The sequence below is a fragment of the Lissotriton helveticus genome, chromosome 3_1 (assembly GCF_964261635.1).
Source record: "Lissotriton helveticus chromosome 3_1, aLisHel1.1, whole genome shotgun sequence".
Classification (NCBI taxonomy): Eukaryota; Metazoa; Chordata; class Amphibia; order Caudata; family Salamandridae; genus Lissotriton; species Lissotriton helveticus.
In genome coordinates, this window is record NC_136061.1 from 1,930,717,449 (window position 1) to 1,930,742,341 (window position 24,893).

Sequence of the window (24,893 nt, forward strand, 5' to 3'; positions counted from 1 at the left end):
ACATCACTATGCGCTACTTCAGAATCACTGAACGCCACAGCATCACTCGTTCGCCCACACAACATCACTATGCGCTACCACAGAATCACTGAACGCCACAGCATCACTCGTTCGCCACCACAACATCACTATGCGCTACCACAGAATCACTGAACGCCACAGCATCACTCGTTCGCCCACACAACATCACTATGCGCTACCACAGAATCACTGAACGCCACAGCATCACTCGTTCGCCACCACAACATCACTATGCGCTACCACAGAATCACTGAACGCCACAGCATCACTCGTTCGCCACCACAACATCACTCAGCGCCACCACAGCATCAATCTTTGCAACCGTTCAAAAACAACTGGTTCAAATGTTCTCTCAATGTTTCAAGCTTTATTACAAATGTCACAAAAAGATGTCAATATTTCACTTCTGTTCTTGTATTTTCGTCACAATAAAATACACTGAGCATAATCTTCACAAAAATTATTTACAAAAGTTTAAGCTATTGCCATTATAAATTACAATAACTTTTATTTAAGTATTAATTATTTCAAAAAATTAAAAGCCATTGTTATTTGTAATATCAGTACATGTAAGTCACGTAAATACAACACATATTGCATTACAAATGCTATGGGTGTCACATTTGCGAAAGTTATAACTACTGGCATTGTAAATGACAAAGCTATTAATTTCGCGATTTTCAAAAACAAAACAAATACAAAGTGTCATTTACAATACCAATATCTCAAACTTTCCTAATGCGAGACCTGTTGCATTTTCAATGCTTGTTGTTTTTGTGCATTAGTTGTGTTAGGTTTGTGCTCCTGATTTCTTGTTTATTTAGTAGTGTATTGAGTAGAGATAGAAGGATGGGAATGGGTTTGAAAGGGGAATTAGTACATTGTTGTAAGGTCGAGCTTGGTAGCGCATGGAGTGCTCTGCGGCATTCTGTACTGGAGTATGGACTTGAAGCTCCACCCTCCTCCCATATTTTTCATTGGCTTGTGTAATTGTCCTTTTGTAAATGCTTGCTTCGGATTAGTTAATACGCTTGTTAGTCTCCTTAGAACAGCCTTGTCTTCATTTGTAACCTCCAATGAGGACTGGCCCATTTTCCTTCTGTTTTTACACTGTATGTCTTATTTAGTCTGTAAACACTATTTTCTTTAATGAGCTAATTCCTACTGCAGGCACAACATACTTTCCTGCAACATTCAGCACTTCGTGCATGCTTTCTTACCAAGCAACCCAGGACAGTGGTGTACGCTTTTTGAAGTGCAACAGGTCTCGCATTTACAAGAGTTAGAGCTATTATCATTGTAAATGACAATTCCTTTTATTTCTGTGTTAATTATCAAAGCAGAAAAATAAAAGGCATTGTCATTTACAATGCCAATAGCTTAAACTCTCGCAAATGCGAGACCTATTGCATTGCAAATGCTTGTTACTCTTCTGGAAGATCGAAGGATGATCTTTACCTTCACGCACTAACTGCTCCATTTGACGGAACTGCGTCTCCATGCTTCGCGGAGCTGGGAGGCTGCCGACGCAGAGGCTGGGATCGGCTTGCGCGCTGATGCCGAAAAACACACATTCATTGCAACTGGAGAGGAACGTTTGCAGACAGGAAATGGCCCCCCCTCGAGTTGCTGCCAAGGATGGGGGCGCAAACAGTAAGGACGTTAGTAGTTCAAAAAAACTAGAGACAATAGTTAGCCCCGATTTAGCTGGTGCTACTAACCAAGGGGGGAGAGATACTGCAGAGATGGCAGCAGAGTGTAGCGGAAAACCTGGCATGGAGCACACTCCTCTGGATCTTGGGGCCAAGAGAAAGACTTTGATAGTTCCTGGCATATTCGTCGAAAGCCGGTAAGTCGCAAACCGAACCTCCAGCCCAAATCTAATGCTGAGCGAACGCCCATCCAGTTGAGGAGTAAGAAAACTGTCTCCAATGCGCTTGCAGTAGGTGTATCCGAGGCTGTTGTGATTAAGACTATGACTCCCAGTACTGACACTACTGCTACACTGAGCACTTCTAGCACCCCTAGTATCTCTATTACTCCTAGTAGCGCCAGCCATATTACTTCATCTGGGACAAACTTAGGTGGATGGCACCGCTGCAGGACTGGAAGCTGTAAGGGTTCCACCCCCTGGGGGGGGGGGGGTTACAGTATCTATTATTTCAGCACCATCCACCCTAGTGCCATTCTTGGTGGTTCAAGCAGAAAGGCAAGTGGAGGATAACATTGGCCCAGATCAAATGGGTCAGGATCCTGACTGGATTTATTTTCCGGAGGCGCAGGAAGGAGGGGGCGTGATACCCGGTACTCCTGACAGGGAGAACTTGTTCTCTATGGCAGAAAAATCGGACTCGGTAGGGGGTAACGATATGGTGGCCTCAGAGTGAGATGGCTCGGCCGATGATAGCGATACAGATAGTGCACTCAACACTGCAGACACACTTAGACAAGCTGCCAGCCGCTCTAAAGGGGGAAAAGATCCTGGCGCCAAAGTACCCATACCCACTCTGACTCTGATATACATCTCCAGTGGGTTTATTCTAATACCAACCCTGGTCGAGAAGGAGAAGAGGAAGGGCTTAGATTCCAAGAGAACCTTCAGGTCTCTGGCGCTAAGGGCGATCCGGCTCCATCAATGTCTCTCATATTTGCGACTCTTAAAGCAATGCAAATCGAGGCCCGTCAGGAACATAAAAGGGCTCAATTGGCGACAAAAAAGCGCAATTAGGAAGACGACAAAAGCCTGTACCGAAGTTATGGTGCGCACAACGGCGCTGAAGGAGCGGGTGGAAGGCCTTGAGACTGGACTGGAGAGTACGGAACAGAAGACACCCGCCAATGATGCCAGAATGGTGGACATCTTATGGAAGCTCGGAGTCGGAAAACCGACAGCGACGAAATAACTTGCGCCTGCTGGGTATCAAAGAAAAAGTGGAAGGGGGGACATAAGTGGCTTTGTGATTAAGCTTTTTAAGTCTGCCTTCCCAGAACTTTAATTTTGGTACTGGGGCACTTCCAGTGCGTTCACCGGTTCCCCATAATGGTTAAGAAAAATCCCGGGCAGGACCAAAGGCCGCGAGCTATCGTTATATTTTTTGGGAACTTCTTATTGCAGCAAGCAGAAGTCTAAAAGGCTCGACCCGATGCCAAGTAATCAGCGGAAGGGCAGACTTTCCTTTGTGCGACCTGACTTCTGCCATTCTACTGTGTAGAGAAGGTGGCGCCTGAGGCAGATCTCTCCTTTAAAAAAAACTTGGTTGTGAAGTCTATTTGATGAACCCTGCTTGTTTGAAAGTGATTTATCAGGGTCGGATAAGGATGTTCACCTCTGAGATTCAGGCAGGGGATTATTTAAAGGAGATATCGGGTGAATAGATAAATCTGTATAAAAACCGGGCATCAAGAAGGGGGGGGGGGGAATATAGTGTTTATAGGGTTGATAGGGGAATAGGGGAAACAAAGGCCATGGGCTATAGTTGTTCTGTCCCGTCGCCTCCCTTTCTCTTTCTTCTTTTGATATTTTGTTTGGCTATTGGCCTTGTTGTCTGTTGTATTTATTTCACTCACGTTGCGGTATATAGGGGCGTGGGTCTTATGGGACAATGGGTTATGGGATATTGGGCAAGGCCGCTGGGTGATGGGGGGTTTAGCCCCTTGCTTTTTTTATATTGGTCACGGAGCAACAGGGGCGCACAAACGTGGGAGGCATCACATGGGTCTGGAGAGCTTTTTTGCCGAAGTGATGGGTGGGAGGGGCCGGGGTGGGTGGATCCTTGTAAAGGGGAGTGAAATTGGAAATAAGAGGGGCAGCTCTGGAGATATATATTTATTGGTTTTCTTTCCGCTCTGTTTATTTCTGGTATAGAATATATAACCAATGGTGGGAGTCAGTATAGCCACTATTAATATATGTGGATTGAACGATCCAGCGATGCGGGCAGGATTAAAGAAGATGTTCAAATTCTTAGGGCAGATCTTATTTGCCTCGGAGACAGCAGAAGCAAAATTATGGAATTAGATGGCTTTCAGCTGATCATATGCTCTAAGCAGGAGGTTAAGATCAGGGGGTGGCCATATTTGCCCGCCGTGGTTTGGCAAATTGTTCACGCTCTATTTCTGATAAGTATGGCAGATGGGCCATGTGAGAAAGTGGCTCTATATATACACACTGGACTAGAATGAAGTACAGTGTGTATAGAGTCCACCAACCCCAGAGGTATAACAGAGGTTAAAGTCAGAACTGACACTACTCTCCAAAGTGGTAGCTTGGTCGAGCAGTAAAGCAGTACCAGAGGACAATGTAAAGCATTTGTTGTACACACTCAGTCAGCAAAAGGTTTCACACACTCAAGAACTGAACTCCAGTCCAATTGGTATTATAGCCTCAGATATAGTTGCCTTATTTTAGAACCAACGGTTATAAAAGTATACTTTTCAAGTTATGAGTACTCTCATATAAATACTTTGCAGGGATGCAAATGAAGTTTGTGCACACAATAATTACAGGACAGATAGTAAGCCACACAGTCCTGAAACACACTCTAGCATTGAGCTCAATGGTTTTTTCACAGGTAATTACAGTAGATTACTTTACGGATTACTTTGGTAGTTCCAGGACTAGATCTAAGATTCAGTCCTGGGGTCTAAGCTGAAACCAGATTAGCAAAAACGTTTAAGTTACTGTGAGGAATTTTCATGAATATAATACTGTTTTAAAAGTTCACACTTAGAAACTTTTCAAGGTAAATCTGACAATGTTATTCAATGGGAGGAAATTCAGGTTGTAGGTGAAGTACGATCACGTTTCTTTTGTAACCCAGCACTAGTCTCCTAGGGCCAGCACTTGGGGATTAACCCAAAACAGGTAGGTAATTACGTGTCAGTATTTCGTACGATTTTTAAAGAATATTTGCAGTTTTCAAAAGTAGACACTTAGAAGAAATTTCATAGAAAAACAGACAATGGGTTCCTATAGAGAAAATACAGATTACTAGTAAACCCGCTAGGGATTACTTTTGCGGTTCAGTACTGGGCTGCAAGGTACAGTACTGGCTTCTCCCCTGATCACATGTGAGTACTTTCGAATTCAGACTTTGGCTGATTTTATAGGAATATTTTCAGTTTTCAAATCTTCACACTCAAAAAAATTTCGAGTCAAAATGGGTCAATGTTATCCAATGGCAAGTAAGTGAATTACCAGTTTCCAGGTGAGTACTTGGTTGGTGAAGTTATGGTTCTGGGTATAGACTCTGGTCCCCCATGGTCAGGTGAGTGCAGTTAGTTCAATCCCAGCGGCACAGGGGCAGCCAGGTGCAGAGGTAGTTAGACCCAATGATATCCAGTGAGGGAATGGGGGCCTTCGGTTGGTGGCTGCAGCCTAGCAGGCCACGCAGGCTCTGGAGCTGGACTCCTGGTCACTTGCTCAGGGCAAGGGGGGGGGTGTAGGTTAGGACCAAGGGGTTACAGCCAGCAGCACTCGGGCGGCTGGGTGCCGGGTGCTTTTGAGCCGTTGGGCGCTCAATGTTATCCAATGAGGCTCTTGAAAGGGAACAAAAACTGCAGGCTCGGGGACGGTGACTCTCCAGGGGCGACCAGCACTTCGAGAGGTAAGTTGGGATGTTGGAGCACAGGTAGGTACCCTAAAGGGAGGCACAGGGGGCCACGGGCTGCCGGGTGCAGGGGTGTCTTTGGGGGTCGGAAAAGCTTACCCCCTGCTGGTCGCTGTTGGGGTGGCCCCTGGATCGGAGTCTGCAGGCGTCGGCTGGTTCGTCGAGGAGGATCTTTGGGCACTGGACTTCGGGTCCCAGTCGCCGGGGGGGACGTCCTCGTGGTCTTGGTTCGGGTTGGTCTGGCCCGGCTGGTGCAGAGTGGGCTGGTCCGGAGCTTTCTGGTGGGCACCAGGTGGGTTGTTGCAGCAGAGCCTCTGCTGATGGGAGTCCCAATCGTCGAGAGGGTCAAGGCAGGCAGGTCCTCTGGGTGTCCCACGGTTGCTGTCCGCGGAGGTCGCCGGGTTTAGGCAGGAGCAGGTTCCAGGATCAACAGGCCGGTAGGGCTGGGGCCAGGTCAGTTGTTGTTGTCCTGTTGTTAGCAGCCGCACGCCGGGTCTTCTTCTTGATCTTCTTTTTCTTTTTGATGTCGGGATCTGAGGAAGGAAGGTTCAGGGAGCCCCTAAATACTAAATTTAGGGGCGTTACAGGTAGGGCAAGGTCAGGGACTAATGGGTCCCTGTCCTGGGGTGCGTACACCCCCTAGCCTGCTCCTCTCCTGTGGGAGGGGGCAGGGAGCCTAGCTGGGATTGGGCAGGGCTCCCCATCTACAAGATGGCCGGAGCCTGGGGTCGTGCTTCACCTCGCCTCCTCCACCTGAGGGGTGGAGTTGGCACAGGTTGGCACACACCCCTTCCTGACGTAGTTTTTCCCGCCAGTCTTTCCCCGAGTGGGGGTAGGGCTGGTGGGGGGCTGGTTGCTGGGTACAGCAAATGGTCTGGAGAAGCTCTGAGGTGGTATGCCTTTGAAGCTTCCCTCTGTCCATCCTGGGGGAGGAGACATAGCACCTCGCCCAGGATGTGCTTTGTTGCAGACACAGGAGAGGGAGGAGCTCTCCACCCAGGGGTCCAGCAACATGTCTGCTGTGTGGCAGCCTTTGCAGCCACTCATCCCGGACGTGGATTGCAGGTTCGGGTTTTGGAGGGCATCTCCAAGATGCCCTCTCGTGCATGTTACATTAAATCCCTCACTGGCATCTGTGCGGGTCTAATGTGCTGAGAAGTTTGATGTGAAACTTCTCAGACTACAGTGTAGCCATTATGGTGCTATGGAGTTCGTAATGACAACCTCCCAGCACCATTTACTCTTAAATGGCATCACTGCACTTACAGTGCCCAGGAATGGCCCTGGGTACTGTAGGGGCACAGGGCTCATGCACCCGTGCCCTCACTTCTGGCATAGGGCACCCAGCTAGAGGGGTGACTAAGGTATGCCAGGGCAGTGGGTTCTGTGGGCATGGCACACAGGGATGTGTGGCATGTCGACTCTCGTTTCAGTTCTGTACATTGGCACCCACACACTGCCTTTGCAGGCTGAGTGCCTATGTACAGTGCCCCTGAGGGTGGCACAATCAGTGCTGCAGTCCTCAGGGGTCTTCTCTGGTCACCATGCCCTGGGTACCTAGGGTACCATCGACTAGGGGCTGACAGGTGGCCAGAGATGCCAATTGGGTATTTTGTTTCAGCTTTAGTTTTTAGGGAAGGAACACAGGCCCTGGGTACCTGGTTGGCAGGGACCCAGGGCACACTCAGTCAAAGCACATCAGCAGTTCAGAAAAAAGTGGGGGCATACCAAGGCAAGAAAGATGGCACTTTGTCACAAGCCATAACTCAGTACGTCATTGATAATAACATCATTACTCTGTGTTCAGTCTACGGCCCGGTGTTAGATGCTTCAGAGTTGTATGATTGACTGAACACGGAATTGGTGGGGTGGCCACTGCCACTCATAATCTGTAGAGACTTTAACATAAATATGGGCTGTGCAGTATCGCATAAATCCCGAACTGGTTTATCAAGGGCGTAAACCTTATAGGTCTCTATGTCAGCTGAAAGAACTTCATGGGCTAGTGGATGCCTGGGTAGCAATTAGAAGTGGGGATGATGGGTTCACGTATTATTCAGCCCCACACCAATCGCATTAAAGATTACAATATTTTTTTATTTCTCGTAGCTTGGTGTCTGGCTGTAAAATTGATAAATATCCCAAGGTTATGTCAGACCTTAATCCTCTGGTCCTGGAAGTGTGTATTGAGTGTCCAAAGAATACCTCTATCTGGACATTTAATAGGGCCTTGCTGAATGACAATGTGTTGGAACTGGCCTTCTTGCAGGGTCATCCTCAAACTTTTTGCTTCTTCCTCCCTTATTTTTCCTGACCCGTGGCTGTTGGCAATAGGACTCTGCGCACTTTACCACTGCTGATCAGTGCTAAAGTGCATATTCTCTCTGTGTAAATTGTTATTAGGATTGGATATACATGATTGGCATATTTGTATCACCATGAAGTCCCTAGTAAAGTGCACTGGGTGTGCCAGGGCTTGTGATGACAAATCCTACTAGTGGGCCTGCAGCACTGATTGTGCCACCCACATGAGTAGCCCTATAATGGTGTCTCAGGCCTGCCACCGCAGTGCCTGCATGCAGTCTGTGAACTGCCATGTCCTCCTGGTCAGTGTCCCCACTGACCAGGCCTAACACTTCCCTTTTTGTGCACATTGGTCACCCCTATGGAAGGCCCAAGGTACCCCCCTGGGCAGGGTGCAGTGTATGTGAAAGGTAGAGCATGTACTGGTGCAGGTGACATGCTCTGGTAGTGAATGACAGTCATTTTCGTTTTTCACTATTGTAAGGCTATCTTGCTCCATAGATTAACATGGGGGATGCTGGCTACAGTGGCTACCAGCATTTCTTCTCATAGGAACAAGATGAAAGGAAAGGAGAAGCCAGGCAAACAAAGTGCTCAAGCAACACCCAGAAGTGGTTCAGATCGGTCTCAGGGCCCACTTGCACAAAGAGAACAAAGACTTTTAGGGGTATAAGTACAGGACCCCTGACAACAGAAAATTAGATCATCCTGGAATCAAGGAGGAACCTCTGCCAATGAGAAAGCTGAATCTAAAGAAGGAAGACTTTCCTGCTGTTGCTCTGCTGGACTGACCGGTTGCTTTGCTGCCAAGGAGAGGGGAAGGACTTTGCTGTTGTGCTGTGTCCCCTGTCTTGAAGGAATCTCCAAGGGCCTGAGAAGAGCTGGCTCCCTGTTCTGAAGTCCCAGGAACAAGAGGACTTCACCCCCAACTTCCCTGAACTCTGCTGAGAGAGTTCTGTCCTTCCTAGAGTGATTGATCCAGTTGTGGGGCCTCTGGAAGTTGTACCTGTGCTGGGAAGCTTGAAACTAAGCTTGAGAGACTTTTGCAATTGAAAAGTATCACATCGCTCGCTGTGGAGCGCATCCCCGACAGTGCGAGGAAATTCCCGCCGCTACGAAGGCTGAGATAGTCGCAGCACCTGTTGCCGCTGCCAGAGCCGTCGCATCCTTCGTTTGCGGGACGCACCAGACCGGTGCGGTAAAGTCCAACATCGCTGCGAGTGTCGTCGCAGAGCCTGTCGTCGCTGGGTGAGATCGCCGCACCACTTGCTTGCGGACCGCATCACGTCGCTGCGAGTGTCGTTGCAGAAACCATCGCGTCGAGGAGCTGTGAGAGAGGAGATCACTGCTGGTCGGCGCATCGTCGCCCCGGAGATCGTCGCAACTCCAAAAGATCATCGCATCGTGCCTTTGCGAGAACAAACTTCCTACGGAACCTCCGCACCGGAATCCATACAAGTGGCCTCGCTCCCCATACAGACCGGATTCGTCGCAACACGCCCGCTGCTGCAGCGGGGCTGTCGCAAACTCCTCCTCAGGGTCTCAGGAGCAACGCATCGCTTGTTTTCCACCGCACCAGCTTCTGCTTTCGGAACTTTGTCGCAACTAAAAGGTACTGTGAGTAAACGTGACGCAACTGTGAACTTTTCAGGCAACTGTGAATGTTTATCTCAACCTTAAGAACTCTTTTGAAACCATCTTCTTGAACTGTGTATGTTGGATTTTTGTTGTTTTGGTCTTGTGTAGTTTAGATTAAATACCTTTATTTTTCTAAACTGTTGTGGAGTCAGTTTGTGGTGTTTTCACTGTTACTGTGAGTGTTGGTACAGATACTTTACACATTGCCTCTGGTTAGCCTAGACTCCTAGACTGCTCGTGCCAAGCTACCTAGAGGGTGAGCAGGGGTTATCTCAGACGGTTTCCTCCTTACCCTGACTAGAAACAAGGGTCCCTACTTGGACAGTGGCATCTACCCCTGCCAACTAGAGACCCCCATTTCTAGCACAATGAATATGTAGAACAATTGGGGGTTTGGATCACTAGATTTGTGAAAGAGAATCGGGGCAGTACTAGTTTGCAGAATGTCTGGGATACGCTAAAAGCTGGTGTTAGAGGCGAAACCACGCAGTTCGAATACAGGGCTCAGAAGCTAAAGAAAAATAAGATAAATAATCTTGATGCAGAATTGATCAAAGTTGAGCTAAACTAGGTTCAAGTAATTTCAGAAAGAAGTGATATTGAGGCGGCTCAAACAAAGATCTTAACTAATAGAGCTGCCATAACTGAGATCTCATCAGCCAAAACTGCAGCCAGGTATCTTGCCTGGTGTACGAAAATTTACGAAAGTAATAAAAAGGTAGAGCATACGTCAGCTGTCCGAATAAGGGAAAAAGATGTTCAAGGTCGGATCACGGGAGTTAATGACCCAGATATTTGTTTTGTGAATGACCCGGACGCTATCCTTGCCGCCTCTTAAAAAAAAAAATTACCAGAGGCTGTACTCTGAGGATAGGAGGAATATTTTAACACTACAGGATGAAATAGCGGGATTTCTTGATAGGGTTAAAATAGAATCACTGACCCTGGCAGATAGGGAAATGTTGGATGCTCGATCACTTTAGGGGAGGCCAGCAATGTACTAGAGGCGATCCCATCTGGCAAAGCGGCAGGGCCTGATTTTCTTCCAGGAGAATTTAAAAAACAATTCCAAGGACAGCTTGCGCCAATTATGTTAGTTATTTAGCTTGATCCAGGGGAGGAGCCTCTGCCGGATTTGTGGAGGCTTGCCAAATTGTTATATTTTTTTTAAAAAGGGAAGGCGGCCACGGACCTTGGGGCCTATCTGCCAATTACTCTGATCGACCAGGATGTAAAAATGTACTCCAAGATCCTGGCAAATAGATTGGCGTCTGTAATAAAAAAAATGGTTTCCCACAGTCAACACTGCTTTGTCCCGGGTCGGGAAACCATAGATCATATTCGCAGAGTAATAACTCTATTTGATTACACCAAGGTGACAGGAGACCCTATGGCCTTAATTTTATTGGACGCCGAAAAGGCTTTTGACAGGGTCTCCTGGCCCTTTTTATGGGCGGCCATGAAGCATTATGGAATTGGGGAAGGCTTTATTCGGGCCATCAAAAGTATGCATCAAGACCCAATTGCCAAGCTAGCACTGATGAGAACACATTCGGGGAGATCAATATAGGGTGGGGCACTAGACAAGGGTGCCCCTGTTCTCCCTTGTTATTTTCAATCTAAATTGACCCGTTAATTAGATTAATACAAGAGCCAGGCAATATTACCACTTTCTGCCCGAGGAGCAGAGGTAAAAATTCTAGGCTATGCTGACGATTTAGCGGTAGTCACATCGGCTCCACAGCAGACTTTGGAGGAGTTAGGTGTGTTAACATCTCGATTTGGTAAAGTGTCCGGCTATCATATGAACGAAAGTAAAACCCAAATAGTCATCAAAGAAAAAGTGGATCTAGTTGATCAACGGATTGTAGCAAATGCAAGGTATTTAGGGGTCGAGATAAGTTCCACCCCAACTGCTATAGCAGATTTAAATCTTGCGCCCTTGTTAGTCAAAATTAAATCTGATACCAAGAGGATGAGCAATCTTTCTCACGCTTATGGGTCGATGTAATGTTATTAAAATTATTTTTTTACCCAAGATATATTTCGGAAATTTGATCAGGCTTTCTCGTGGTTTCTATGGGCGGGGCAGCGCCCAAGACGGGCATCAAGGTTTATGACGCTACCCAGAGATCGGGGGGGGGGCTGGTCTGTCCCTAATTTCCAGACTTATTACTGGGCCACTACCTTGAAGTATTCAGGCGAGTTGATAAATGGATACAATGTGGACAATCCTGAAATCTCGATCTTCCAACTTATCTGCGGGGGAGAAGCCAGGGGCCTTTTATTACTGCAGATTGACTTTGCTTACTATAAGAGGGTTAAGTTTAAGGTTCTGATAGGAGTCTATAAAGTTTGAACTGCAGTTAGGAAAAGGTTTGGAATTGGCCAGCTGCATAGGTATTCCCCTCTTGCCGATTAATAATGCCATATGCTCGGATATTTTCAATGATGCCTATTTTAGTAGATGGGGGGGGGGGGGGGATAGAGGGATTTATTGTATAGGGATTCTTCTTTCTGGCGATAACCTACTTTCCTTTGATGCTCTCAAAGACAGATTTGGCATAGGGAATAAGGATTTTTTTTAATTCTTACAAATTTGCGATTTCTTTGAGAAAAAATGCGAGTACTGGAATTGAATCCCCCGCAAACCGCTGCCATCTACAAAGCCATTACGGGAAAAATGGGGGATGATCTTACTAAGGATACAAAGCTGCAGGGGGATTGTGAGGACTCTGTTCAGTCAAACATCGCGTATATCTGCAAATTTGCAAGTACAGGGTTTCAAGACCTGGTGTAATCTGTATGTGACTCCAGCTCGTATACAAAGATGGGGGGGTACTACCGGGATACACTGCCCTCGTTGTGGGGTGGCGGCCGCCGCACACACATGTTTGCTACTTGTCTGGGACTCTCCCAAATATTACCTAAAATTGAACAAAGACTGGGGGCTATACTGGGTCACATGGTGACATTTACCCCTCAGGCAATAATGTTGGAAATTTCTAACCATGCGATGGATGAAAATCATAGAAAATTGGTGTTTATCGCTATGGCAGTTTATCGTTTATGCTTGGCCACAGCATGGCTTGATGCATTTCCGCCGACAGAATATGCTTGGTTTAATACATTTCTATCTATATATAATTGAGAGATAGCGGTGGTGAGGAGGAAGGGAAGACGGGCTAGAGAGAAAGAAGAGAAGCTTTGGCTGCCTCTGACTAATTGGCTTAATATCTTGGTATGAAATATTTTGTTATGATATATCCATGTATATTTTTCTTGTAATTCCTTTCTCTTGGGTCCTTTGATTTTGGTTCTTCTTGAAGATGGATCCACCTGGGTGGGGGAGTAGAAAATACCGGAAAAAATACTTGGGGTATCAGCCACAGCTTTTGTTTTTTTGTCTGTTGTCTATGAATTATGCTTGTTTTCTTTTTGTGTTCTGACACCCCAATAAAATAAAAATAAATAAAAAAGGAAGCAGTGATGTATTAATAAGAGCAGTAAGAGTGAGATGTGAGCATTTGATGCACGCATTTAACTTATGACGCTGCCGTGAGATTATAAAGTACTGATTAGATTGTTGATTTAAGGAGGCTAGAAGCACACGTTTAGAAGTGTTATAGGGCACAATACTGGGTTGATGATCAGAGTTCTGTCTATTCTGGCAAATGGTCTTTATTTTAGGTATAATTAAGTGCTTAGTATTGGTGGATATTTAGATGGAGACTAGTATGACCAGATGTAGGAATGAATTTACAAAACTGTTGACAGAGTTATGATTTGAATGTTGAGGTCTGTTTTGGCTAGTCAAAGCTTTAGGATGGTGAATACAGTTGAGAGCCGAGTAGTTCCCTTTAAAGTTTAAGACTTTGTTGTTGCAATCTTTATATGTAGAGTATTTGTATATACAAGAGCTTATTTGGTTTTGATTTTGACCTTTGTATGGCAGTATGTGTGGGAGTTAAGTAGAATTGCAACCAAGGAGAGTGCCCACATCTGCAGCTCCGTTGATGTGAAGGTTCTGTTGGAAGTTCTTAAGACTGCTTTTTGCAATGCTTTGTGGGAGTTTAGAAACAGTCACAAGAGGTTTGGGTAGTGTGACAATTCAGAAGTCCGAGGTAGGGGGATTGGTAATAGTATGAGGTCTAGGCTTTTACCAATATTGAATAGATGAAGTTGCCTGATGGCTTAGAATGTGTATATATGAGAGCCTTAAGTCGCACTTGTTTATTTTGTGGTGTGAGAGTCTTGGAAGTTGACACATTGGTGACTTTAGTGTTGGAGAGGGTGATTCTCATTGTAGGTGTTTGTCAAATCAGAGGAGTACGAGGGATGGGCATTAGATTAAATGTAATGGGGTAGGTGAAGGACATTGAGAATTGCACAGCGAGGCATTCAATTGCCGATTTATGGTAAGTAAGGTATCGTGGTTTGCTGTCTTGGTTGTAACAATTTTTTTCCATTGTTATTGTACTAGTAGTATTGACCTAAGTTTTATTTTAAAGTTATTCCCCCAGAACAAGACAGTCTGATTTTATATTTTTTTTTCCTTTTTAGGTCTCGCCTAGGCAGCGCGCATGCTCAGCCCTAGGAGAGGGCCTTTAGCAATGGGTCCTCCCATTTCAAGCACTTGCTTTCGTGCTTGTGGCTGCATCCACCTTGCAGGAGCGAACAGCGGCGCGCTGTTGCTAATTAATGTGGCCGCACAGCTGCTCGTTCCCCAAGGTGGATGCCGCCACAAGCACGCGTGCGAGTGCTTGAAAAGTAAAAAATCAGTGTTCTACCCTCACCTCCTGTGAGATGTAGCCTTGTACCTAATTTGTTTGTTGCAACACCAGCTTCCGCACACGATCATAGTGTGTGATTAATCAGATAATCTCCCTACGGTTCCCCTGTTTACTAAAAACGGGGTGCTAAGGAACATTCGCATGCACTCTAAGAAGGGACCAACCCTGTAATTCTGATTCGTGTTCCATCTACTCGCCGTTTTTTTTCCTAATATTTGGCCTCTTTCTGCTCTCCCATGTGCCCCCTTCGAGATCCTCCTCTTTCTGCAGTCTGCCAGCACCCTCGTACCCGACAGTCATCCACCACCCCCACGTCCGCCGCCGCCCCCACGTCCGCCGCCGCCCCCACGTCCGCCGCCGCCCCCACGTCCGCCGCCCCCACGTCCGCCGCCGCCCCCACGTCCGCCGCCGCCCCCCGTCCGCCGCCGCCCCCCGTCCGCCGCCGCCCCACGTCTGCCGCCGCCCCCACCCCCAGGTCCGCCTTCGCCCCCACCCCCAGGTCCGCCTTCGCCCCCAGTTTCGCCGCCGCCGCCCCGCCCCCAGGTCCACCTTCGCCCCCCACCCCCAGGTCCACCTTCGCCCCCACCTTCGCCACCGCCCCAGGTCCGCCGCCGCCCCCACCCCCAGGTCCACCTTCGCCCCCACCCCCAGGTCCGCCTTCGCCCCCACCCCCAGGTCCGCCTTCGCCCCCACCCCCAGGTCCGCCTTCGCCCCCAGTTTCGCCGCCGCCGCCCCGCCCCCAGGTCCACCTTCGCCCCCACCCCCAGGTCCACCTTCGCCCCCACCTTCGCCACCGCCCCAGGTCCGCCGCCGCCCCCACCCCCAGGTCCACCTTCGCCCCCACTCCCAGGTCCACCTTCGCCCCCACTCCCAGGTCCACCCCCACCCCCGCGTCCACCTTCGCCCCCACGTCCACCTTCGCCCCCACCCCCGCGTCCACCACCACCCACCATGACTGGTAAAGTGTCAACCCCGGCTGTACATGGGACATTTACGGATGCATTGGGTGCGAGAAGACGGGAATAGGGGCTAGCAGTATTACACCAGACCCAAGCTACATTTTGAAGAGGCACAATGTCATAGGGGCTCCTGTAAAAGCACCCGCAGCATCTCTACCTCACAGTGGCATACCTGCACGAGACACTCATAACAAGCATTGGCATAACCAATAGGTCTCGCCTTTTGGACCTTATGTGTTTAGTCATGCAACACTTGATGTTGTTGCACCAAGTATATTGTGCTGGATAACTAAACACTTATTAGGGCCCGAAGGCGAGACCTATTGGCTATGCCATTGCTCGTTTTCTTTCCCTTTGGATATTGGGAAGGGGCTATTGTCTCGAGTTTCTTTAGTGAAACGATTCTTTGGTGGGGGTTTTAAAAATTTTTTTAATGGATCGTATGTGAAGAGAAATCCCATGGAAAGGTTACAAGCTAAACCGACTCGATGGACAGCTTTTGAGCAGCAGACATTAGTAAGTGTATAAGTGGTTAGTTTCATTTTATGTTAACTGAAGTACGAAGGGTGGTTCTCCAGGTAGAACAAGGCTTTGGTTGCCATTGGCTACTAGGTTTGAGGCATTGTATATTTTGTTGCTTGTGGGAGGTGTACGATGCAGCTTGTAATGACATAATGGCGCTGAATGTGACTGCGTATATACTGAGAGGAAATACTACTTGGTTATTGCAATATAAAATGGAATGATTCCAGATGTGAAAATCCCTACTGATAAAATAGATTATTCATTTTGTAGTTTTTTTTTTTATTGCCCACACTAGACTGTAGGATTGTTTTGACACAGTTTGGTGTCCTTAATCAAGTTAATGACTGAATAGGAAAACTGCTTCTAAAAGTGAGATTATAGTCTGCAACAAAATAGAGGGGTCCATAAACTATAGGCTATGTAAATGGTCATTAATTAACAAGAGGTTAGTTAATAAGGTAATTCTGGATCAGTATGGTTTTTGGGTCTTTTTGTTACTGTAAGGAGGCGTTCGTGCTAATCTCTGTAGGGGTGATGGGGATAGTGTTGCATGTTCTAGATGCCCTCCCTGAGAAGCCTTGTAAGATTTTTTTTAAATTATTCTTTTGTTTCTTGAACCTGGGTGATTATAAGCGTGATTTAGCACAGCTCAGTGTGGCTACCCTGACAGGATTCGTTTTTGAGACCAGTAATTTGGGTGTGCCACAACTAGGCTTTGTGAGTTATGCAAAATACTTTTAAGATGCTTCTGGCTTTGACTGGGAGCCAGTTAAGATTGAAGACAACTGGGTTATGTGATTATAACTCATGAAGTCTTCCTGCAGCACAGAGCACTGCCTTCAATGAAGCAAAGTGTGCCTTTCGTATACCAGTGAGAAGAGCATTTCTCTAGTAGTCTTGCAATGCCAATGATTGTACTAAAAGTTCAAAGTCTGAATTTGGTATAATAGTTTTAAAATTCTTGGCAATACTTAGGTGCTGGGGACTTTGTTGTGGCTTTTCTGTGTATTTGATAATTCAGGTGCTATTTGATCTTGAACTGCAGCATTCAATTTTTTTAGGTTCGCAGGTTAACATATTTAGAGGCCCACTTGTCTTAGACCTGGATTGCACTGGAGTTCGGGGGGAAATGAGGAATTAAATCTATTTTATTTTTTTTATAAATCTTTTTATTGTTTTAAAGCAAAAAAATAAACAGACATATCCGGTGCCATATATACATCCAATGATAACAGGGTGAATTGGTACAAAAACAGGATAGACGTAGAGCAGTAAAATTTTCAAGAGGCCTGCACTATTAAGCACAAAATAAAATTTGCATCCGTATAATCGCTAAACAGTTTAGATGCGGATCCTCAAAACCCTCCCACCCATAAATCAAAACAGAAGGAGAATCATGGCAACCTGACACTAGAAGTTAGGACTCAGTCAGGATATTTAGCCAATATTACGAGTAAACAAAAGACTAAGAAAAAAATTGAAAAAAGGAGAGAAAAAACAAAACATATGTGCGATAACAAAAAGAAAACAATAAACCCATCCCCCCCACCCTGTACCCCTGCAAACGGCTATCGCCTAACCCCCAGTAGCAGCGTGCCTGTCGCCCCAACTAACTAGGTTCTAAAAGAAGAAATCTACCAAAGTAGAGAAGTGGAGGAGGGCATATTCGTACGGGCTCCCGGTCGCCCCTACTCCCCCTCCCCCCCCCCCCCCCCCCCCCCACCCCCCACCCTCCCCCCGGCCAGAACCAAGAATCCCCAGATTGAAGTCAAGAAATCTATCGGACAACAAATATGTGTCTCTACAAGGGAAACTTCAAACACCGCCCAGCCTTCCTAAAGCATAATTTTAGCAGATCCCGTGTCCATCATACATAAATCAAACCCAGTCTTTCAATCTCATCCTTGCCCCTTCCGATCAGACGCATGAGTCCCCTCTGGACAAACCACCTCTTCCACAGGACAGTCCGAGTACGAAGAAAATGTAATAGAACTCAATGCAAGACAAAGCAGAAGAACGAAAGTGCCGTGAACACCGTCTGGTCCAGAGACTCTCTTCCCCGTTATGAACTCCCAGCGTTGATTCGTCCGCCATCTTAGCGGCTCCGATGTATAGGGGGTGACAAATGCAAAAACAACAGTTTCATTCCGATAACAGTTCTCATCAAAAGTCTGTGGAGTGGGAACATCAATTAGTCCTACCATAGTCGGCAACAATCGTAGGCTTAACAATCCATTGGTGGCATCGAGCTTGTTCTCATCGTCCAAAACACAGGTCAAAGGCTCCGACACCTCAGAGTACGGGGTCTACTTCCTCCATCAGAGTGGCCATCTTGGGTATCTCGGTCGTCACCGTTTCTTGTAGTGGAGTAGGGTCCGGTCCAATTCGTACCATTTCAGACAAACGTGCCACCATTGTCTGAAAGCGGCCTTCGACGTACACATGAATTGACCCAATGGCTGCCAATACAGTTCGTAGCGACGGGTCGCTCTCGGTCCGTTCCACCACTCTTTGATCGGTGACGGTCATGATTGCTTCCCCTAGCGAGCTCGATCTCTCGGAGGGGGACAAGCGAGTAGGGAACGGTCAACTGCAGAGGGAGACTTATCAGTTGTTCCGATGATATCCTAGGTCCGCCACCGCAGGTGGAGATCCCGACCCAGCAAACACCAGCGGGCCCTTTACCGGCTCACCGGGCAGGACCCCCATCCACAGCTGCAACCGTTTGGTTGTCACCCCTCCTCCGACTTTCACCAAGGCAGCCAAACGTCCTCCACATCAATCCGAAAAAAACGAAGAAAAATTTCTTCCACTCCGGTAGACCGGACCCAATCACACCACCACAGCCGATGTTGTTTAACTGAAACCCGGATGGGCCAGTACTCGAGACCCGGCTTCTGGGCAGATCTAGGCCGCAAACTTCCACTCGACATATCTTCGTCAGCTGAACAGGTAGAGATCTCGGGATAGCACCATAAATCTCACGGCAGGTTCCTACACACGGTGGCTGGGCGCAAGGACAGGATAAATGACAGGATATTCCGGCGGAAGTCAGAGGTCGGCTGAGCCGGGAGCCTACGCGGCTATCTTGGTTGCTGAGTAATTCAATCTTGAGTTAATTTAGCATCAGATACCAGCAAGATAGCCACAATTGAATGTCATGTAAGATTTGGTTTGGCTGTGTATCATCCACATGGATATAGTAGGAAGTGTTTGACTGTGTGAGGATTGTGGTCATAGGTTTCATGTACAGATTGAAGAGAGTAGGGGATTGAATACCTCCCTTTAGTACTTAGTAAGTGGCGGTTAGATCTGCTAGAGTCCAATTTATGTTGAGGTTTTTTTTTTTAAACTGGTTGCTATTATAGAATCACCCTAGAGCCTTTCTTTTTATCTCCCATTCTGTCACTGAGTGCTTAGTAGGATATTGTGGTTGACAATGTTACAGCCTCAGATATTTCAAGGAGTATGAATAAGTAGGTGTCCCTTGCCCAGGAGGCTCAACGGATAAAGGACTAGTTTTATGAGAAGGGTGTGGGGGTGCAGAAGGTGACCTGTCCTGTTTAGACATCCGGTGACTAGCAACTGTTGAAGGGTGCGTGGATGAACTAGCCCGGTTGCTATATTGTATACTGGGCGCAGGGTTAAGACTGATTTGCATATGGCTGGGTCTAAACTGGAATGGCATGGTGAGCAAAAAACGATGGATTTAGGCCCATATCTCTGTACTGGGGTGAATGTATGACATTGTTCTGCATTCTGTCCATCAATTGTTTTTGAATTTGTCTCCTAGAGTGGGACGGGTATGCCCAGACTCTCCATGCTACTGGAGTCAAGCTATCCTGGCTGATGAGGGCTGAAAGCCCGAAACCAGTCCTAGGATGCTTGTTTCCAGTCCAGGGAGGACCTGGCCTGGCAGTTCGGCTGGACTGTTCCCATTGGGCGCAGAGTCCAGACTGATTTGCATATGGCGGAGTCCAAACTGGAATGGCATGGTGAGCAAAAAAACGATGAATTTAGGCCCAGATCTCTGTACTAGGGTGAATGTGTGACATTGCTCTGCATTCTGTCAATCAATTGTTCTTTTTGCATATTGTATTCTGAGGCACTTGGATGCATGATTTATTATTATTTTTTTTTTAACAAAGAAAATGTTTTTTCTCCTGCATCATTCTTGAGTTGCGTCTATCCATTATAAAGCTCCCTGTGGTTTGGGACATATGGACCTTTATGTTCTGATGTACATTGATATCCTTGCTTTTTGCTTTACCAGCAATGGGTTACATACATCCACCTGAAGCAAGTAACTATGGTAGATCGGAATCCTGTTTGAGAATTGCTGAGTTAGCTCTTTCTAGCGAGGACCTCAGTCCCAGGTCTTTGTTACCCCACTGTGCTATTACTCAGCCCCTCAACTCTCAAGTGATATTTTCAGTCGGAGCTTGAAGTGAAAAGCGGTATCTCACCGGGAAACGTCCCCCAATGGCACTGCCAAACTCTCAGAGGAGGTTCATCCAATATTAATCAACTGGAAAGTGATGATTTAGAGTTGTATATGCTTTTTATCAGCATCATAGTTATGATCAAGTCTAGATTCCTTCGGAGTGTAGCATCATCATAGAAATGAATGAGTCATGATGTCCGGACCCAAAGCATTCCGGGGAACCCTTCATTAGTCAAAAATAGATCTGTAAAAAATGAAGCAGGAATCCCAGCAAGTAAAAAACAGAGGTAAAAAAACGAAGTAAAAAATTGCCGAGGTGTAAATCTGAGATTTGTTAGTGTGCGGTGCGTACCAACCTGGGACAAAATGTAGGAAAGGATGACTCGGTGAAAGGTAATGAAACTATGTTATCATGCTATAAAGTGAGGTGAAAGCTGTACCCCGCAGAGCGGACACAGGAATAAAAATAGTGGCCCGTGTTTTTATGTGAAGTAAATTGGTGACTAGGGAATGGTAAAATGGAATTATGTGCCAACCGAAAAATGTGATGGCCATGCTTAGCAAAATACCAGTGATGTTAATAAAGGAAACGTGACCAAAGGTAAACTAACGCGGCGACTATGAGTTTAGGATAATGGTAAAAAAAAATGTGCGTGCCATAATGCCAGTAATGTTAATCACGTCAATGTGACTGAAGGTCAACTAACTGTCTGTGAATTTCAGGTAAAAGTAAAAAAAAAAATGTGTGCCCCATATTGTGCCTCCACAATAGAACAAACGTCTGATTAAAAAGGCTGTTTCTAAGGACTTTTACCGCCATACTCGGGAGGAAGATATTCTGCATAAGTGAGATTCAATAGGAAGCGTGTTGCATGCAGAAAGAGGTAAAAAATAGACAAAGGACCAGAAGTTAACCACACGTAAAGAAAAGAGAATCCCGGGTGCATCCAAGTGCAGGAATGCAATTGTAATAGTAGTGCAACTATCATCATAACTATGATGATAAAAAGTATATATTACTCTAAATCATCACTTTCCTGTTGATTAACATTGGATCAACCTACTCTGGGAGTTTGGCAGTGCATTGGGTAGTTTCCTGGTGGGATTTCACTCCTATTCCCTTTACGCTGGTGGATTAGTCCGCAATACCCCAGTCGCAGGCAAAAAACCTACTTTTTAGGGCTCGGCTATAACGCGCTGAAAGCGCGTTCTAGCCGAGAACTATTGTCGGCGTCTCAGCAGTCTGAGACGCCGAAGGGAGACAAGACCTGGCCGCGTGCAGCGTTTTTCCATAGGATAACGTTGTGCGCGCGGCCAGGTCTTGTCTCCACGGCATGGATGGCAGGCCGGATCGCGTCGCGCGCCTCTGTGGAATGCAGGGGGAGTCTGCAGAGAGGCGCGCGGCGCTGATAACACGCTCCATGTGTTAGTCGACTCAGGCAGGCGTTTTTAAAGAAAGCATAAGAAACAATGTAAATAAAAGTGAAAACAGACAACTGACTGTGCAGATTAAAAATACATTCCAACAGCCGACACGGTCAGACGTGATGTTAAAGTGGGATAAGTAGCTTCAGAAATCCCTGCAAACCCTACGGTGGAGCACCTATCCTAGGTCTTGGAGGTTTAAACGTTCATGCAATGATTCTAAAAGGAAATCATTTACTTAGTCAGTGGTTACACTGCAACTCTGAAGTGGATCTGGCCCACATACAAACGCTGGACACCCCAGGATGATAGATTAGCCTATCGATCAATACATTCATGTTTGGCCCGTTTAAAAAAAATATATATATCTTTGAATAAGAGTACCCATTCTTTTTGTATTTAGTACCTAGATATTCTTATAGTACCCAATATGGAGCATTTTAAAATATCTTCCATGGCTGCACTAAACTCCCAGTCCGAACCTACAACAAAGAACCTACTTGTAGCAGACATGACTGAACCAACCAAGCAAGCAAAGCACAGTCACCAGGGATCCAGATATATTTTGAGGCAGTGAAAATGTAATCCATATTTATTTTTTTTTAAGTAGAGAGTAAAAGCAATCTTAACACAGTAAAAGAAATTGTCTCCTCAAAAGAGTGATAATTGGGTGAAAAGCGCTTAACACGAGTAATGTTCAACACTTTACATAAAACAAGAACACAAAACAGATATGTAAACCAACTGTCAGTCTTCATTGACAATTTAATGCATATTCATGCACACACGGACACCACCACTCCCATGCACACACGGACACCACCACTCCCATGCACACACTGACACCACCACTCCCATACGGACACCACCACTCCCGTGCACACACGGACACCACCACTCCCGTGCACACACGGACACCACCACTCCCGTGCACACACGGACACCACCACTCCCGTGCACACACGGACACCACCACTCCCGTGCACACACGGACACCACCCGTGCTTAATTTGTATAAAAAAAGTGCCAGGGCTTTCATTTGTAAAAAATTAAGTGAAAGGGCACTCGTCAGGAGGCTACTGTAGTTAGCCATACACATTACGCGACTTTGAGCTATTGGCATTGTAAATGACAATGACTTTTATTTATGTTTTTGTTTTTAAAACATAAATAAAAGACCTTGTCATTTACAATGTCAAGACCTTAAACTCGCGTTCATTTACAATGCTAATAGCTCTAACTTTTGCAATGCCGAGACCGTTGCATTGTAAATGCTTGTTGAATTATGTTTTTGAAATTGGGTTACGGATCCGGTTTCCATATACCACTAACGTACTGTTTCAATGGGAGCTTATCATAAACATCCTGAGACCTCTTTGACAGGTTTGAATTTCCATCCTGAGGTTTAGTGATTGATATCCTGAACTGCAAGTAGCAGAACATTTCCTCTTTTCAACCTTACATTGTCCTGTGCCTTTTTCATATCTGAGGTTCTGAAGTTAGCATCCTTCAACAAATTCTGCTTGGCTTGTAAGAACTAATTCACTATTTGTTATAATAACAAAACCTTGTTTTCCTTTCAGACACAAAAGTTTCAGAAAAGAAAAAATTACAAGACAAAATAAAAGAAAAAGAATTGAAATTAAAAAAAAAACAAGAGGAAATTCAAAAGCAAGTAAGTTTAATACTATGTTTTGAGGTTGTATTTAGAATATAATTCACGTAAAAGATTTTAGTCTGATCATTTAAGACAGTCCATACACATGCTGTTTAGGCTGCCCTGCATACTCCATGTTAATGTTTCTCCTGTCCTAGTCTTATCAATTGAGACCTTGGAGAAAAATAAATGAATAACTGTTCTGACCAGGCTAATAGTACTGCAGTGTTGGCTGAGATGGTAGACTGACTTTCTTGCCACTAGGAACACTTCAGTAGATACAATGCATAATTAAAACAAATTAAGTAGGGTCCATGTAAAATAGTACAGCTTACTTGAATAAAAGTCTGCAATGGAATGAAAAGAAATATGTAACATTTCTTTTCTGTGCAAAAGCAATGCTAAAATTATCCAGCATATTAAAGGAAGTGAATATATAGAAATAGTTTGAGTCTCCCTGTGTTGATTGATTTTAACTCCGTAGAATGGAGAACACTAGCTGTAATACAATAAAATCTCAACATCTTTGGTAAGTCAACCTCTTATTATAATGCATGTTCACGTGGATTGGTTTGATATGACTCGTTATCTGCCTGTCCCTTGGTCACCATGGGAATGGTCCAGCTGAAGCCTATAGGATACTTCAAAATCTTTGAACATTATATGCCTATTCTTGACAATCTGACAGGCAATGCCTAGTTTCTAACTGACATTCTACCTCCGAGTGCTTTGTCTAGCCAGGCATCAGATGTCTGTTTTTTTAAAATCCAAAATGGTGAACTTGTCCGAATGCTTATTCTGAATCATGGAAGTGTTTGGAGGAAACCTCACATTGAGCAAAAAAATTGTTCCGGCACATGCCTCTTGCAGAATTGCAGTGTTTGCTTTGGGCATACTTATTTAGATAGAGGAAATTTGCTGAGGCACACATTTTGGGTCAGATTTGACCTGGGCATACCTTAGTATAATAAAGGGATCATTTTGAGAATATGCAATTCTGAACTTGGGTCTCTTGCCTAGACATGAATTATTGTGTATGTTAGGAATCGGCTACACTCACTGTTAATTCTGAACTCCAAGCCTAGAAGAACATGTTTTGCTCTGTAGCCTCTGGTTTGCTGGAGATGAACCCTAGGAGGAAAATGTATTGCTCTTTTAGGGGTGCTCAGTGTTGGATTCCTCTTGTCCCTCCCCTGCTTCCTGTCTAGAATTCACACTTCGATGTATTTAGTATTGATAAAGTGAGTACTGTGATGACCTGGGGTTACAAGTGAGTAACTTTTCCATGTTTTGTTAGTTGGATTCCCACTTCTTTATTTCTTGCAGCATATTGTTGCTTTTTATTCACCTGCAGTATTCTACTTACGCCATACTTGGAATCTTCGTTCAAAAGTATGTACAAATTATGCAATGATTATTATTGGGCTCAGTCTTTTAATTTTCATAGAGAAACCCTAGATCTTTCACACGTTTAGATTTTCCTGTCTCTCAGCTAGTGTTTAGTTTTCACACACCTTT

At 45.7% G+C, this 24,893-nt stretch overlaps 1 protein-coding gene across 1 annotated transcript in view; it reads left to right on the forward strand.

Moving 5' to 3' along the window:
- EIF3J (eukaryotic translation initiation factor 3 subunit J) overlaps positions 1 to 24,893 on the forward strand; it is a 211,892-nt gene that overhangs the window by 42,167 nt on the left and 144,832 nt on the right. Inside the window, exon 4 of the mRNA XM_078682965.1 lies at positions 23,302 to 23,393. Coding sequence (XP_078539091.1) covers positions 23,302 to 23,393 — 92 coding nt within the window. The remainder of the gene's footprint in view (positions 1 to 23,301; positions 23,394 to 24,893) is intronic.